Source organism: Medicago truncatula, chromosome 2 (genome assembly GCF_003473485.1).
Source record: "Medicago truncatula cultivar Jemalong A17 chromosome 2, MtrunA17r5.0-ANR, whole genome shotgun sequence".
Lineage (NCBI taxonomy): Eukaryota > Viridiplantae > Streptophyta > Magnoliopsida > Fabales > Fabaceae > Medicago > Medicago truncatula.
The window spans coordinates 14,195,852-14,211,209 of record NC_053043.1 but is presented as its reverse complement, the minus strand read 5'-3'; the positions used below and the strand labels follow the sequence as shown (position 1 = coordinate 14,211,209).

Sequence of the window (15,358 nt, the reverse complement as noted above, 5' to 3'; positions counted from 1 at the left end):
CTAACTCGATCAAATTAACATCGAATTGAATCGAACCTGAGAACCCGAGGAGGAGGATTGTTATTATTTGAGTGTAGACAATTATTATTTTTTGATAGATATTTTAAACGACATATATACACACATGTTTGGGAGAATCCAAATTTAATTTTTAGGTAAAATAATTCTTGATTAGATTTATTTTCATTCTTGACAGATATTTTAACTACACACACATATACAGTGGCGTTGCCAAGACCCTGGAAGAGGGGTTCAACGTGTGTTTGGTGCTAGGGTGGCAAAAATTATTTTGAATGAATTGATTTTATGTAATTGATTCTTATTAGAAGTTAGTTGAATGTAAAATATTTTATGTTTGAATATATTTAGATTAAAGTGAATTGAACAATAAATTCAAGGCTAAAAGCTTAACTAAAAATAAGTAAATTAATTCTACTTTAAAACATCCAAATATGTTTGATAAAAATGACCCGTAACAAACCAAGTGATTGATCTAAAGTGATTGGTAAACTCCATTTAAAAAATGAGTCGTTCGGGAGAATCCGTCTTCGATTTATGAGTAAAATAATGTTTAGTCATATTTTACTTATCTCATAGTCGAACTCTAGATTAGGACTCATTCTTCTAAAAATTAGAAGGTTAACAATAAAGAATGAACTGAGCCGTAATATTAAACAATAAAGAATGAACTGGACCGTAATATTATTCTATAAAGCAAATAATTGCATGAGTTTGACTTAGTGGCCAATTTCGTGATTTTATGTTATACTATTTTCATAATAATATAAAATATGTGCTCAAGAAAGCATTATAGGTTGGACAGCTAGCTAGCATGTAGTGTCACATTGTTGGTGCAAAAGACAATAAGGTGCAAAAGCCAATTTTGAGGGTATTCGAAACAGGAAAACATAGAAAAATTGGTATAGAAAAATCAAGAGTTGAGGGGGGTGGGGCAGCAATGTAGCTCCGCCCCTGCGCGCGCGCATATATATATATATATATATATATATATATATATATATATATATATATATATATATAATGATATGTGCGGTAAGATAGAAATATTTTGTGAAAAATGTGGATCATGTGATTAAAATGTCATGTGATTAATATGTTCATCTTTTTTTGTATATACTAATAATACATAAAAATATTTTACCAAACAAATCTTAACTTAAAAAATAAGAATTAAGTTGAAAAAAACAGCAAGTGCAAAACAACTTTAACTTTCAAGTTTTAATTTTCAACTTTATTCTTAAAGTAACCTTTAGACCTACAAAAAGTTGGGCCAAATACACCTAAGTATTACTTACGCAACAATGTAGGAAATAATTGAAACGAAGTGCATCTTATCATCTTAGTATAGTTCATTTAAAGAAGCATTCCTTTATTGAAATGTAACGTGGATGCAACTCTTTTGAATAACAAGGTTGGTAATTGGTATTAATATGTGTGTTAGAGATTATGAGGATAACCTTGTCGAGATTAAAACACATTTTTTGCTCCATCTCTTCAAGTCAAGGATGGAGAGACCTTTGGTTAGAGTAAACTATCAAAACAGATTGGTGAATTGAGGCTTAACAATGTTATATTTTATGCAAAATTAGTGGTGGATAGCTTTAATAATTTATGTTTGGATTTGTCTATCTATGGTTTCATCATTTATGTTCAAACTTGTTAGTTGAATTCTCTAGAAGGAAGGCCAATAAGGTAGCCCGTTAAATGAGTATTTATTTAGGGACGGTTATATATATGATTAATCCTTGGGTAATTGATTTGTTGTCTGATTGTATTGCTACTGATTTTTGTAAGCAACCAAAGACAAAATATATATTTAAAAAAATCCTTATCAAATATAAGGTGTGTCTAACCGGAAGAAGAACAAAGTATCAAATACAAAATAAAACTGGCCAAAAACCAATAATACAAGTTACAAATTAGCATATCCAACTTAGATTGAGTGATTGACGGGTTAAATTCTATCGAGCACTTATATAAAATATGTTAAAAGAAAATAGAACCTATATAAAATATATGTAATCTGCATATAAAAAAAAAAGTAGTGGAACATTTGAATCTAAACCATGTATGTCTAACACAAGTCCTCCTCTTGACCAACCCTCTCTAGTTTAACTCATCTTTCTTTATCTAATTTTTTTTTGTTCTAATTGTGATCTTTCTTTCTCTAATTAATGGATGGGGAAATGAGATATTATATCAGTACAAAAAGAAATTATATATATATATATATATCTTAAAGAGTGCTTAAATGTTATTTAGGTAATACAAAGAGCCAGAGGCCCTGCCCATAAAGGTTATTTAGCTATATAATATTGGATATTATAGCAATCTCTCACACAACATTATTATATATAGATATAGATATATTATTAAGACACACCAGCCATGTTCAGTAACAATAATCATGGAAGAGTGTTTTCAGGCATAGGAGGAGAATCACTACCACTTGGTGCAATGTTTGAGCAAAACTTGCTGTACTCGTCAGTGGATAAACACAACCGAAGACATAAATTAAATTTAATTCAAAATTTATCCACAGCAGTAGGCTCCATTGATCATAGTTGTCACAACAAGAAGAACTAAAACAATTGAAGCAGAGATGAATTTTGCCATAGCTTATATTATATCAATGAGATTTTCTTTTATTTTTTTTGTGATTGCATGGAATGAATTGGTTACAAAATTGTTCCAATTTATAGAACTAAATGTGAAGTGAATTAATTAAAGTTGGGTTTACGTGAGGAATATTATTTTTACAAAATTGAAACTATGTGGGAGCCATGCTATTAAATTTTTACTACGTGTGCATTCCTTTTATGATTGTAGACTATACTATATGAGTAGGAATTAAATCTGGTTTTGCGTGTAGAAAATTATTTTCACAAAATTGAACACTATATACTTTATGAGTGGGAACAATAGTATTTACTACTATTGAAATTGTCTTCAAATTGTGATGCTCTGAAAGCTGAAAATCGTGGGGCGATTTTCAGAGGTGTGGCGCGATTTTGCTGGCAGAATGGATGGTTTCTGCTGAAGCAAATCGTGGCGCGATTTTGTGGATAAGGTTGTCGTACGCTTCAACCGTGGCGCGATTTTCACTGGCGCAGTGCGATTTTGTCTGTCACTGTGTACTACTTAAGTGTTTCAGCTCATTTTTGAAGGAAGAGGAGAGAGAACTTCAAGAGAGGAAAACTTGGGAAATCAAATGAGGTAACTTTATGGTTGAGGGTCTTTGATTAGAGTTCTCTTGGGTTGGGAAACATTGTAAACACCTTGGGTGAGTGAAAATTATTGAGTGTGTCTTTTTCATTTCTGAGATTGGGAAAATGGGTAGAAATTATGTTTGTTCTTTGTGAGCTTGTTTAAGCTAATTTCTTGTAACTCATCCTTTGTAAGAACTCATTGATAGTAGATTGGAGAGATCAATCTCTCCCCAAGATTAGGACCGAACTGGGTCAACAATCTTTGGTGTGTTTGTTTATCTCTTCTCTCTTTATCTTTTGCTTGTGGTTTTAAGCTTTTCACTTTGATTACTAGATTAGATCTAGGTGTTGTTATTATTGTTGTTGCTTGCGTTCACTTTGATATTGATTACTACTTTCCTTTACTCCACATATCATAGTTTGTGTTGGTATGATTTTGACTCCGAATTCACAACAACTACGTCTGATTTCCTCTTAGGATTTGTAGTTTAAGGTTAACAAAGATGCCTTTGAGGTTGGTGGTTGACATGTATCAAAGATGCTTTCCAAAAAAAATATCAAAGATGCTAGTGGTTGAATTCTAAATTTCTTCCTAAATATGACATCATGGTATTTAAAATTATAATTTTGTTGCAGATCGGGGAAGTCGCATTGTAAGAAAGAGAGTTTAGGTTTGGGCTTACATCTAGCCTAAATCAAATTTTCAAATATACTTGCAAGAGACACTTTGATGTTAAAATTCGGTAATATAGCAGGTAGGAGATGAGTGAGTATGGTGAAAACATGATGATTATATGGAAATATTATCTTTGTCTAACATGATTTTTTTAGATTAAGTAGATTTTCTTTGTGTTATAGGTTAAATATCTCTCGTGATTCTTTAAGTTTAGATATTTATAATAAATTGATCATTTTTATTTTTATATAATAAATTGGTCATTTAAGTCATAAAATATCTACACTACTATCATTTTTTCATTCAACTCCGTTAAAAAGTATTTAGTGAACCATTTAACATTGATGTGGTACGTATAAAAAGTGCTTATAACACAAAATATTACGTGCACACATTTTCTTCATGTTTTTTGAATCCAAACCTAATTTTAATAATAAATATTTTATCAACAACATTATAAATCAAGTAATCAATCAATTTTGTTTCAAACCAAGACCGAATAATACACTTATGAATCATAGTTTTGAGAGCCGTAAAATTGAAACTACCAATTTAGTATTGAATGACCACATATCACTTTTTAACCGAGTTTATTGAAAAAAGGGTATGGTGCTTACATTTTAGAGTTAAATATGTTTTTAGTCCCTATAAAATCAGGACTTTCTAATTTTAGTCCTTGCTTAATTTTAATAGGTTTTTTAGTCTTTATAAAAAATTTATGCACTTAGTTTTAGTCCATACTAAATTCAAATTTGTTTAATTATGCTTAAACTCTTAAGTTTGTGAATAATTTTTTGTAGCCGTGTTAAGAACATTACTAAAAGTTCATCCGTAAAAAAAATTATCTCAAAATTTGATTTCTACGTCCAATTTTTTTTTGCTTTTATCTTGAACTTTTGTCATTTAAAAAAAATCCATATTTAATTCATTTCATGTTAAAAAATTCTAAATTTTATTAAATGAACCTTTTGTAATGTTCTAAGCTTGTCTCAGAAAAATTGTTCAAAAATTTAAGAGTTTAAGGATAATTAAACAAACTTTGTTTTAGCAGAGACTAAAATTACCTGTAAATATTTTTTGTAGGGACTAAAAAAGCTATTAAAATTAAGTAAGGACTAAACTTAAAAGATGTCAATTTTATAGGGACCAAATACATATTTAACCCTACATTTTATGATTCAAATGACTAATTTGTTGCATAAAAAACTTTTAAAAAAAAATCTAATTTATTATAAACATCAAACTTAAATGATCGTAAGAGGTATTTGACTTATACTTTAACTAAATGTATATTTATTTGTTGTTTATTAAAAGTGAAAATTTTGACATCAAGTGTAGCAATTTCTAATCCATATACATAACACAATTAACCATGATTCCCAACGAATGCCTACAATTTTTAAAGTTATATTGAAAAGTGGTTAAAATAAAAAATATGATGCACTCCCTGGTTCTATTTATAAGAATTTTTTTTTAAAAATTCTTGATCCTATTTATAAGAAAAGTCACAACTTTTAAGATACATTTATTATTTAAAAGACTTTTTTAACCCTCATTTAATGTTGATCTTTTCAATATTAGTGAGTATATTTAATACTTCACAAATTTTTATGAGGGTATATTTGTAAAAACATTCAAAAAATTAGGATAACTAATGATTGTCTTGGTTTTGATGATTTTTTTATTTCTCTTCTTATAAAAAGGACCAGAGGGAATAATATTAAAAATAAAGGTTTATGTGTAGGCACATGCCCACACATCCAACAACATACATCCGCCTTTGCTTTCTTTTCTTCTTCAAAACCCAACTCCTATATCTCAAGTACTAACTCATTTTCCTTCTTCATTTTTACTTGGCTCATTTATGCTACTTTACTTATTTTTTGTTGTGCTTCCAATTTTTGTGTGACATGCCTAACCAAAACGTGCATCGTCTCACTCTCCAACTTAGACTGGTATGAACGACATATTTCAGTTTTAGCAACCAAGTCTTACTTAACATTAGTTTTAACTGTTTAAGTCATGACTCACCTCAGCCAAACAAGTCATACTTCAACACTACCTTAATTGTTCAAGTCATACCTGCTTACCTCACCTAATCAAATCTTACCTCAACACTAGTTTGATTGTTCAAGTCATGTCTCTATCACTCTGAACAAGGTTGTGCATGTCAACTTGTTGTGGTCCCCTTACCAAGTGCTTCATAACTTGCCACACAATGCAGTGACATGATCTACGTGTGTTTCAGCTCCATGTGGCATGCACGAACAAACAACATCGTTTAAGTGCGTCTTAATTTCACACGCTCGATATGAATGAGATGCATTGAAGAGGGATAACAAAATCCACACACAACCATACTTGTATCAAATGACAAATGAGAGACTTTGGATCATAACTTAATGCGTCTTAGGCGACCAAAGATATGACTATTAGGTCAGGAAGTGAGAACTGTAAAGTGATGTATTTAGATTGCATTTCATTTATTCTTTTTTCTAGCTTAAATAAATAATGTACTTCTTTATTGATATAAGATTATTCTTAATGCTCCTCATATGTTGCTCCACAAAATAGCTGACTTGTTGTATATTGTGTTTACATATGGGAACACCGAGTAAAATTGTAAAACATGGAGTTGGTTTGACTAGTTTATGTTAGAAGTTACTTTTGTTGGATTTTTTAAAAATATCTAAAAAAATTATAGATTTTTTTAACTATATTTTTTCATAAAGACTGACATTAACATCTCCCTCTTCCTGTTTTTTAATTGTGCTTAATTATATAATTATTTTATTGTATTTAGTTATATTGCTTATTGAATATACCACAATAAAATAAAAATTCGACTTATATTATTTACATTACGATGCAATTGTACATGATATAATAAGATTTAACAAATTCATTTATCAAAGATAAAGATTAAAATAATATTATACAAAATATAAAATAATTAAAATAAAAAATATGATTGAAAGTCCCGGGATGATATCTCAGTTGGTAGGATAATGCATTATTATATGCGGGATCGGTTGGGTTCGAACTCCACAGCCTACTTATTCACGTGAATTGACCAAAAAAAAAAAAAAATGATTGGAAGATAAAGGGTGGTGTATTGGATCATGATTCTAAGGGATTTTAAAAGACTTTTTTATCATGAAAAAGTCTTGTGGTATTCAATCAAGACTCTTTCTAATTTAAAAAAGTCTTGTGTTATTCAATCAAAATTCTTTGTCATTTAAAAAAAGTCTTGTGGTATTCAATCAAGACTCTTAATCACTTAAAAAAAGTCCAGTGGTATTCAAAATCATTCAAATTTCGAAGGATTGTTTAATAAATCAGATTTTGATGGATTTTGTGGGATTTTCTAGTGAAATTTTAGCATGAAAAAATCTTTCATGAAAACATGAGATTTCTTAGGATTGTTTTTTTCTTTTAAGATTTTACTATCTCTCTCCCTCCCCCCCCCTTCCTTATCTCTCTCTCTCTAGCTCTCCCGTAAAAAACCTCTCTCTCTAACTCTAACTCTCCCGTAAAAAATAAAATAAAATAAATAAAAGAGTCTTTATTGAGATTTTGTGAAAGAGTGTGTTATGATATTTTTTTCTAATTATTTCTTAAAATTCATAAAATCTATTGAAATCTTTTGAAATCCATAAAATCATTTCAAATCCTTTAAAATCTTATGAATTAAATCCATTAAAATCCTTAATAGTCTTTTAAAATCATCAAAGTCATCAAAATTTTGTAAAGTCTTTTAAAATCCTCAAAACTTTTTTAAACAAAAATTGTTCTTTAAAATCCTAATCCAATAATTAACTCAAAATTATCATCGACTATATTAACATTGAAGCAAGTAAAAATTTCAATTGTTTGGCTTCGTTCCCTCTCCTCCTATTATCATTTTACGCTCTGCAATTAGGAATTAAACCCTAAACCAGAAAACCTCGTCGTAATGGAGGCAATAGAACCAGTTGAACCCCAATCCCTAAAAAAGCTTAGCTTCAAATCCCTTAAACGTGCCCTCGATCTCTTCTCTCCCGTTCATCAACAACTCCCTCCTCCTGATGCCGAAAGGTTCCTCCTTTTTCCTTTTCTCTTCTTAATTCTTCCCCTTTTCATATACTCAACGCTTATTCCTTTTTTTTTTCTTTTGCAGCAAGAAAATTCGTGTCAATTACAAGGTTAGTTTCATCTTAATTATACTTACTCGTAATGGGTTTGTTTTTAATTTTGTTAATTTTAATAACTTAGTAATCATAATGCAGTTACTTATAATCATGGATTTGATTTTGAGTTTTGTATGAAGTTTCGATTTTTCTGATGGCTATCAAGTTTTTTTTTTTTTTTTTTTTTTCTTTCAGGATTATTATGAATAGATGTGTAGTTATGCTAATGCGGTTTGTAGTCATAATGAGTTTAGTTTTATCTTAATTATACTTATATTTGGTACTCTTATATTGCCCTTGATTGGGATGGGATGTTAATTGTATAAAGTTTGGATTTTTCTGAGGGCTATTAAGTTTTTTAGTTTTTTTATTTTATTTAAGATTATTATGAATGAACCTATAGTAGAAAAGATGGTGGAAACTAGGCTTTAGGTGGTTTGGGCATGTAGAGTGAAGACTTGTAGATTCTCTAACTAGTAAGGAGAGTAGGTCAGATGGAGAGTAGTCAAATCACTAGAGGCAAAGGAAGACTTGGAAAAACTATATGGTATACGATAGAGCATTATGACATCGTTTGATTCATGTACCCGACCTCACTTACTGGGGTAATGCTTGGTTGTTGTTGTTGATTAGTATGAATAGGTGTAGTATGCTAATATGGTTTGTAATGGACATTAGGTACATGTTGAGTATGGTGGAATTAAAAGTACCGCTCAACCTTCCCAGCAGACAAATTCTGCTACACAGAATCACTCTCAACAAGCAGGGTCTTCTAACGTGCTTGCTCTTCCAGGTATGAATATGGGACTCATAGTTATAGTTATCATCTTGGTTTATGAATATGATTATCTAGTTGGTGGAATATTGATGAATTGACACCTAGTTCGTAATGGTTTCTAAGAATCTTTTTGCTAATGTGGTTAACATTTAAATTATGTTTGGATTGAGGGTTCTGGAGGGGAGGGCTTACTTTTCTTTTTTAAATTACGAACACTATAAAATGTTTTTTAAAATAAACTAAGTGTTCTTTAAATTTTTTATTTTTTTAAATATCAATTATATTTCAAGATATAGACTTAGCCCTCCAAAACCCCCTCCCAAATGGACCCTTAGTTTCTTGTTATATTGCCATTATTTGTATTACATCAGTAAGCCTGCCTGTAATATTGTTGTGTTTTTCCTTTTTGGGATTTGAATTTGTAGGAGAGTAAGTGTTATTTATATTGGTTTATGGAAACTTTGTTTTAACTTTTGAGGGTAATGTGTATAGGCTTTTGCAGACCTGGAGGCTCTGTTTGAGAGTTTGGAGGTGAGGGGAGGGATATGGGGGGAGAGCAGGAGAGGAAAATAGAGAGAAATTTTGCACCTGGTTTGAGAGAGTGTTTTTACAGAGAATGATAAAAGAATGTTATGATTAATATAATTTTAATTTGAGTATTATAACAACATAGATTGGATTTGAGAGAGTATAATTTTAATTTGAGTATTATAACAACATAGATTGGATTTGAGAGAGTGTTTTTATGTATTATAACGACAGGTCCAGGAGATTCCAAGGATCTCCAGAAAGGAGGGGCCCACAATGCTTTGGTTGTTGGTCCATCTATGCCATCCACTGCTACGTAAGAATATTTTTTCTTTAACTTGTACACATTTTGGCTAGGAACAATCTTTTGCTCATGAATAATCTGATTTGGTCATAGTTATATGATTTTTGCCTAACAGTTGTGATTTGAATCATACGTTCTGCTTGCAAAAGCTTAATAATAAATCCTGTTATGTTCAGTATTATGAAATATTTTTGAAGAGCCTATTTGGCTTTCAATATTTTATAAAACTGTTATGATGTAAACACGAGAAAAGATTGCAGAAGTTGAGGAAAATTTGCTAAGGTGTGAAATTTTATTTTCAAAAGAAAAATATAAAAGTATTTCATGCATAGGGAAATATTATGTTCCATTTATCTTTTATTGTGTTTTGATGTTTTTTGAAAATTCATAGATTTTGATACAATATTTTACACCAAAAAGAAGATTTTAATACAATATCTTGAATTCACTTTTCATTACTATTCCGTTCTGTTGTAGAAAGGAAAGCCATAATAGGTTCCAAATAAACATAGATTGTGTTACATGCAGCATGCAAAGTTTTTGAGCAGCTGTTAAGGGTGCTTGATTGATTGGTTCTTATGTTATGTTTATTTACAGGAATGGTCTTGGTTTTCAGGGCAAAAATACAGTAGTTGTTTCTACCTCTGGCTCATCTGAAAGGTTCTGGCTTTCTCTCGATGCCTCTATATTTAATAGCTTATTTTTATGCGCATTTTGTTGGTTCTGCACACTATCATCTGTTTTTTTTACTCAATTTGAATATATTTAGGATTGACATTTTGTTGGTTTGACCTTTTTGACTAAACTTTTGTAGTTTCGAAATATTACAGGAATTTCTCAACATCCGCTTTGATGGAAAGAATGCCAAGTAAATGGCCACGACCTGTGTGGCATGCACCATGGAAAAACTACAGGGTGAGAACTACTTGACCACTTCTTTAACTATTTAATGATAGATGAGTGGTTGGGGGGACGGGTAGCTCAACTGGTTTGAGCTAAGGGTTAAGGAGTTGGAGGTCCAGTGTTCAAGTTCTGGGGAGAAAAAAACTAACATGAAAATTAACATACTAACATTTTCCATTAAAAAAAAAAGATGATCGATGATGGTATTAGGTTTGTTCTTTTTCATTCTCAGATTCTGTGAACCAAAACCAATGTTAGTTGGGGATGTTTGGTACACTAGCCAGTAGTTTAGACGAAGGACCTGTTTAATTCCACCTTCCTATAGCCCCATTTTCTTACCATAAGTGCAAGGATACCTTGGATTAATTACTTTCATAATTTCCATTCATCTGCTGGATTTGGATCATTATCTTATTGTTTGTAGGGGCTTAGCAAAATTTTGTGCTGGTTAATAATGAGAAAGAGATCTACATTGGCATCCACTATACAGTAAAAAAGAATCAATTTTAAAATCCATTTAAAACATAGAACTGGTAATGCTTTACAGGTTCTACTCAACACCACAAATTTCAATTTTAAAGCTTGGCTATTCATAGGCTGACATTATATCAAAATAATGGTTTGTGTGTTTGCTAATGGCTTAATTCGTTCATTCTAATCAGGTCTAGCACACATAATTTTTCTGATATCCTTTTAAATTGTAATACTTCTGATATATTTTTAGCTCAGAAATATAACCATTAGTTATTTTCTGTAGGTCATCAGTGGTCACTTAGGATGGGTGAGATCTGTTGCAGTTGATCCCAGTAATACATGGTTTGCTACTGGTTCTGCAGATCGAACTATCAAGGTATTTGTTCACAAAATGTATGTCATTGTTTCTTGTTATGAGAAGGCATGTAGATAAGATGGTAAACATGGGACCCATGTTGAATTGTTCATTCTGTGTGTTTCTTTATTTGCAATTTAATCTAAAACAACCGTCCTTTTTAAGCAACTAGTGCAGTGACCCAAGCCATGCACGATGTATGTTTGGCTTGTGCGTGGCTTCGCTATGCTTATACCTTTTGTTAATTAATTTCAGATTCAAGTTTTAAATTGCTGCAATTTTTTGTTAAATATTAGAAGTTAAATTTCTCTGTATTCTTTTCCTTGAGTTTTTTGTTGTTTTGTTTTTGTTTTTGAAAGGATATATATTATTTTCCTAGAGTTATCCATACACATCATGTCAATTATCTATTATAAATATTGACTCAATATTTGCTCTAAACTGAAGCTAGGAACTTTGAAATAGTTAATTAACTTATTCATGCCGAGTTTATAATTTTTTTTCTGTCCTATTCAAAGCTTTGGGTGTTTTTTGTTTTTGCTAAGTTGTTCATTTGGGCAGATATGGGACTTGGCAAGTGGTGTTTTAAAGCTCACATTAACAGGTCACATTGAACAAGTAAGAGGTGAGGAGCCAAGATATAATTATTTAATAGTTGTGGCAGCTATTGTGAACTGGGTTAGTATTAACACCGTGCTTTCTCTACAGGCCTTGCTATTAGCCACAAACATACCTACATGTTTTCTGCTGGTGATGATAAACAAGTTAAATGTTGGGATCTTGAACAGAATAAGGTAAAATTCCTACAGTATTTGTTTTTCTGGTGAATATTTCAGCAATTACGGAACTCTATTGAATATATCTGGCCACTAAAGCATGTTATATTGTTTTATTTAGGTTATTAGGTCTTATCACGGTCATCTGAGTGGTGTTTATTGCTTGGCTATTCATCCCACAATTGACATTTTACTGACTGGAGGACGTGATTCTGTCTGCCGGGTATGGACATTGTTGATATAGTTAATTGATGGTATATTTAGATTTAGATGGATGCAATACTTTCGGCGCATCTATTTCAATTTTTAAAAAACAAATATATTATTATGGAAGTAGAAATGTGACACTATACTTTGATGATACTAAATTTTCAGGTCTGGGACATACGCAGTAAAATGCAGATTCATGCTCTTTCAGGTCATGAGAACACTGTCTGCTCTGTGTTTACACGGCCAACGGTACGTAGATTCTTTTCCTGTTGTCTATATTTTTTAATATTGGTAATCCTAATATTGTATGGTCAGTAATCTACGTGTCCCTAGTTCTGTCCTCTGACATATAAATATCTGTAATAATGGCATGTAGGGTTATCTGAGTGGCTTAGTTCCACTACAAGTTCTTTGATATGATAAATGTGTACTCAGACTTCATTATTCAAATGCGGCTTTGAAATATGTCTTAATATAGTTTTATACTTTTAAACCTTATTTTTTCCATTCTCTGGGGAGCCTTATTTTGCTCATTTTTGTTAATAGGACCCTCAAGTTGTCACTGGTTCTCACGATTCTACAATCAAGATGTGGGACCTTAGATATGGTAATTTATTGTTGTTTTTCTTGTAACTTGTTTTTCTTTCTTTCTGCTGGTGATTATATATGCACTTGAATTTAGTTCCTGAATGTGTTTTGCACCAATCTTACACACAATGCGTTCATGCAGGTAAAACAATGTCAACTCTTACAAACCATAAAAAGTCTGTTCGAGCAATGGCTCAGCATCCTAAAGAGTATGTGTTCAATATCAGTTGATTGTTACTTGTAGAACGATTAACTATTTAACTACGGTTGAATTGTTTGTTAATATTATTTAAATATGTTATTCGATTTGTCTTCTCAGTCTCACCTTTTCTTCTTTGTTGGCTGCAGGCAAGCTTTTGCATCTGCATCAGCTGATAATATTAAAAAGTTCACCCTTCCAAAAGGAGAATTTTGTCACAATATGCTGTGAGTTCATAAACTTATTCTTATCAAACTTGTGTGGTTATGGGGAACATTGACTATTAGGTTTACCTTTTATGGTAGAAGAGAGAAAAATGAAAGTGGACTGTAATTGTAAAATGTTGCTGAAATTAATCGGAAGAAAAAATTGCAGTAGTCTAAGATATATATAGATTGTAGATACTACGCTGCTAAATAACTGTAACTAACTGAGTTGCTTTGAGTTAGTTACAGATTAAAATATTTTAGAATAAGCTAAGCTTCTAATAAAACTAATAAACATAAAACGGAAAATATACAAGCTGCAACTAGTGCAAATGCTAGAAAACAGAGAAGGCTAGCGAATAAACAAAAGTGAACTTGTTGGAAGATGAATATCAACATAGCATCTCTATACTCCATTTCTCCCCCGTCAAGCTAAACGAGGGTGTGAGCCATTGAGAATTTGATATGGACCACACATTTTTAGCTTGGATCACAAACTGTGACTATGGAGGTAGAAAGAGCCTTGCCCTTGGTGAGATGATGTGCTAACACAAATGATAACTTGAGTAAGCTTGCCGAGCACCTTTTTTTCCGACAAAAAGGAAGTCTAGTTTCATCCCAGCCGAACTGTGGATTACCAGGGCCCTCTTCCCCTAGGAACCGAGAGTTGAGACAAAAAAAAAAGAGACTGAAGACCATGCAACTGAAGTCTGAATTAATGATTAATGTAAACACATAACTGAAAACCCTATCTGAGCGCTAAACTTTTAACAAAATGGTAAACACAGAACTGAAACGATACAAGATGCAACTAATACAAATGCCAGAAAACAGAGAAGGCAAGATAATAAACGCGGTATACACATAGAAAATGGATATCATCAGCTGAGCATCTCTTTACTTCAATATTAATAAAGAATCAGATAGTTTCCTGTGAGATAAATCACAAAAGCAAGATCAATTTGTATTTGTTTGTTAGTCGTCTATAATTAATATTCATGTTCAAGTTATACTGTTTCAAAGATATTGGTTAGACAAATATTCTTTTATAATAATTGACACATTTTCATTATTTATTGTATGTGCAGCTCTCAACAGAAAACTATTATCAATGCAATGGCTGTCAATGAGGAGGGTGTTATGGTTACCGGAGGTATTGGCCTAGAACTTAATAAAGTTCTGTTGGGGATTATGTTTGATGGAATAAATTAAATTAATCCTTGTCCCCTAATTTTCATGATCTTGTAACAAGGGATTAAAATCCCCATTCTTTACTTGTCATATGGAATTTAATTTTAAACTTTATTTTCCCTGTTTCAGGTGACAATGGCAGTATGTGGTTCTGGGATTGGAAGAGTGGTCACAATTTCCAGCAATCTCAAACAATTGTACAACCTGGTATGCATATTTGACTGCTTTTACATGCTCAGTTTGATGCTAGTTGGCTGTTATGCACATGATTGATATACATATATAATGACTGTTATCTGTTTTCCGCTTTCCCCAACCTTCCCTCTTACAGGTTCACTGGACAGTGAAGCTGGTATTTATGCTTTAACCTATGATGTCACGGGCACGAGGCTTATATCATGTGAAGCAGACAAGACCATAAAAATGTGGAAAGAAGATGACAATGCCACTCCAGAAACACATCCCCTCAACTTCAGGCCTCCTAAAGACATCCGTCGATTCTAGTTACGCGGTCCTATTCGGTCGTGTAATGCACATTTTGATTAGATGTTCTGTTACTTGGAGGTCTTGATGTACAATTATTTAGTCACACTTCTCTTTGTAACATACTTTTCTCATCTTTTTTGTACCATTGTACTGCCAATAGTATTAATCATACAATTAACTTTAGACGTCTAAAGAATGAATCTCCAAGTTTGTTGACATAATAATCTCACAAACTTCTAGCTGTGAGTATCCAAGTGATTTATGTGACTCCTGTATTAATTTAAA

The 15,358-nt window shown here is 31.6% G+C and overlaps 1 protein-coding gene across 1 annotated transcript; it reads left to right on the top strand.

The window, feature by feature from the left end:
* Window positions 1-7,766: 7,766 nt before the first annotated feature.
* Window positions 7,767-15,358, top strand: LOC25488112 (protein pleiotropic regulatory locus 1). Its single transcript, XM_013607772.3, has 17 exons — window positions 7,767-7,983; window positions 8,066-8,090; window positions 8,754-8,868; window positions 9,616-9,697; window positions 10,283-10,345; window positions 10,516-10,600; window positions 11,346-11,438; window positions 11,979-12,042; window positions 12,126-12,211; window positions 12,315-12,416; window positions 12,569-12,652; window positions 12,950-13,010; window positions 13,134-13,200; window positions 13,340-13,417; window positions 14,485-14,549; window positions 14,717-14,794; window positions 14,919-15,358. The coding sequence occupies exons 1-17, from the start codon at window positions 7,862-7,864 to the stop codon at window positions 15,089-15,091; spliced, it is 1,443 nt and encodes a 480-aa protein (XP_013463226.1). The 5' UTR covers window positions 7,767-7,861; the 3' UTR covers window positions 15,092-15,358.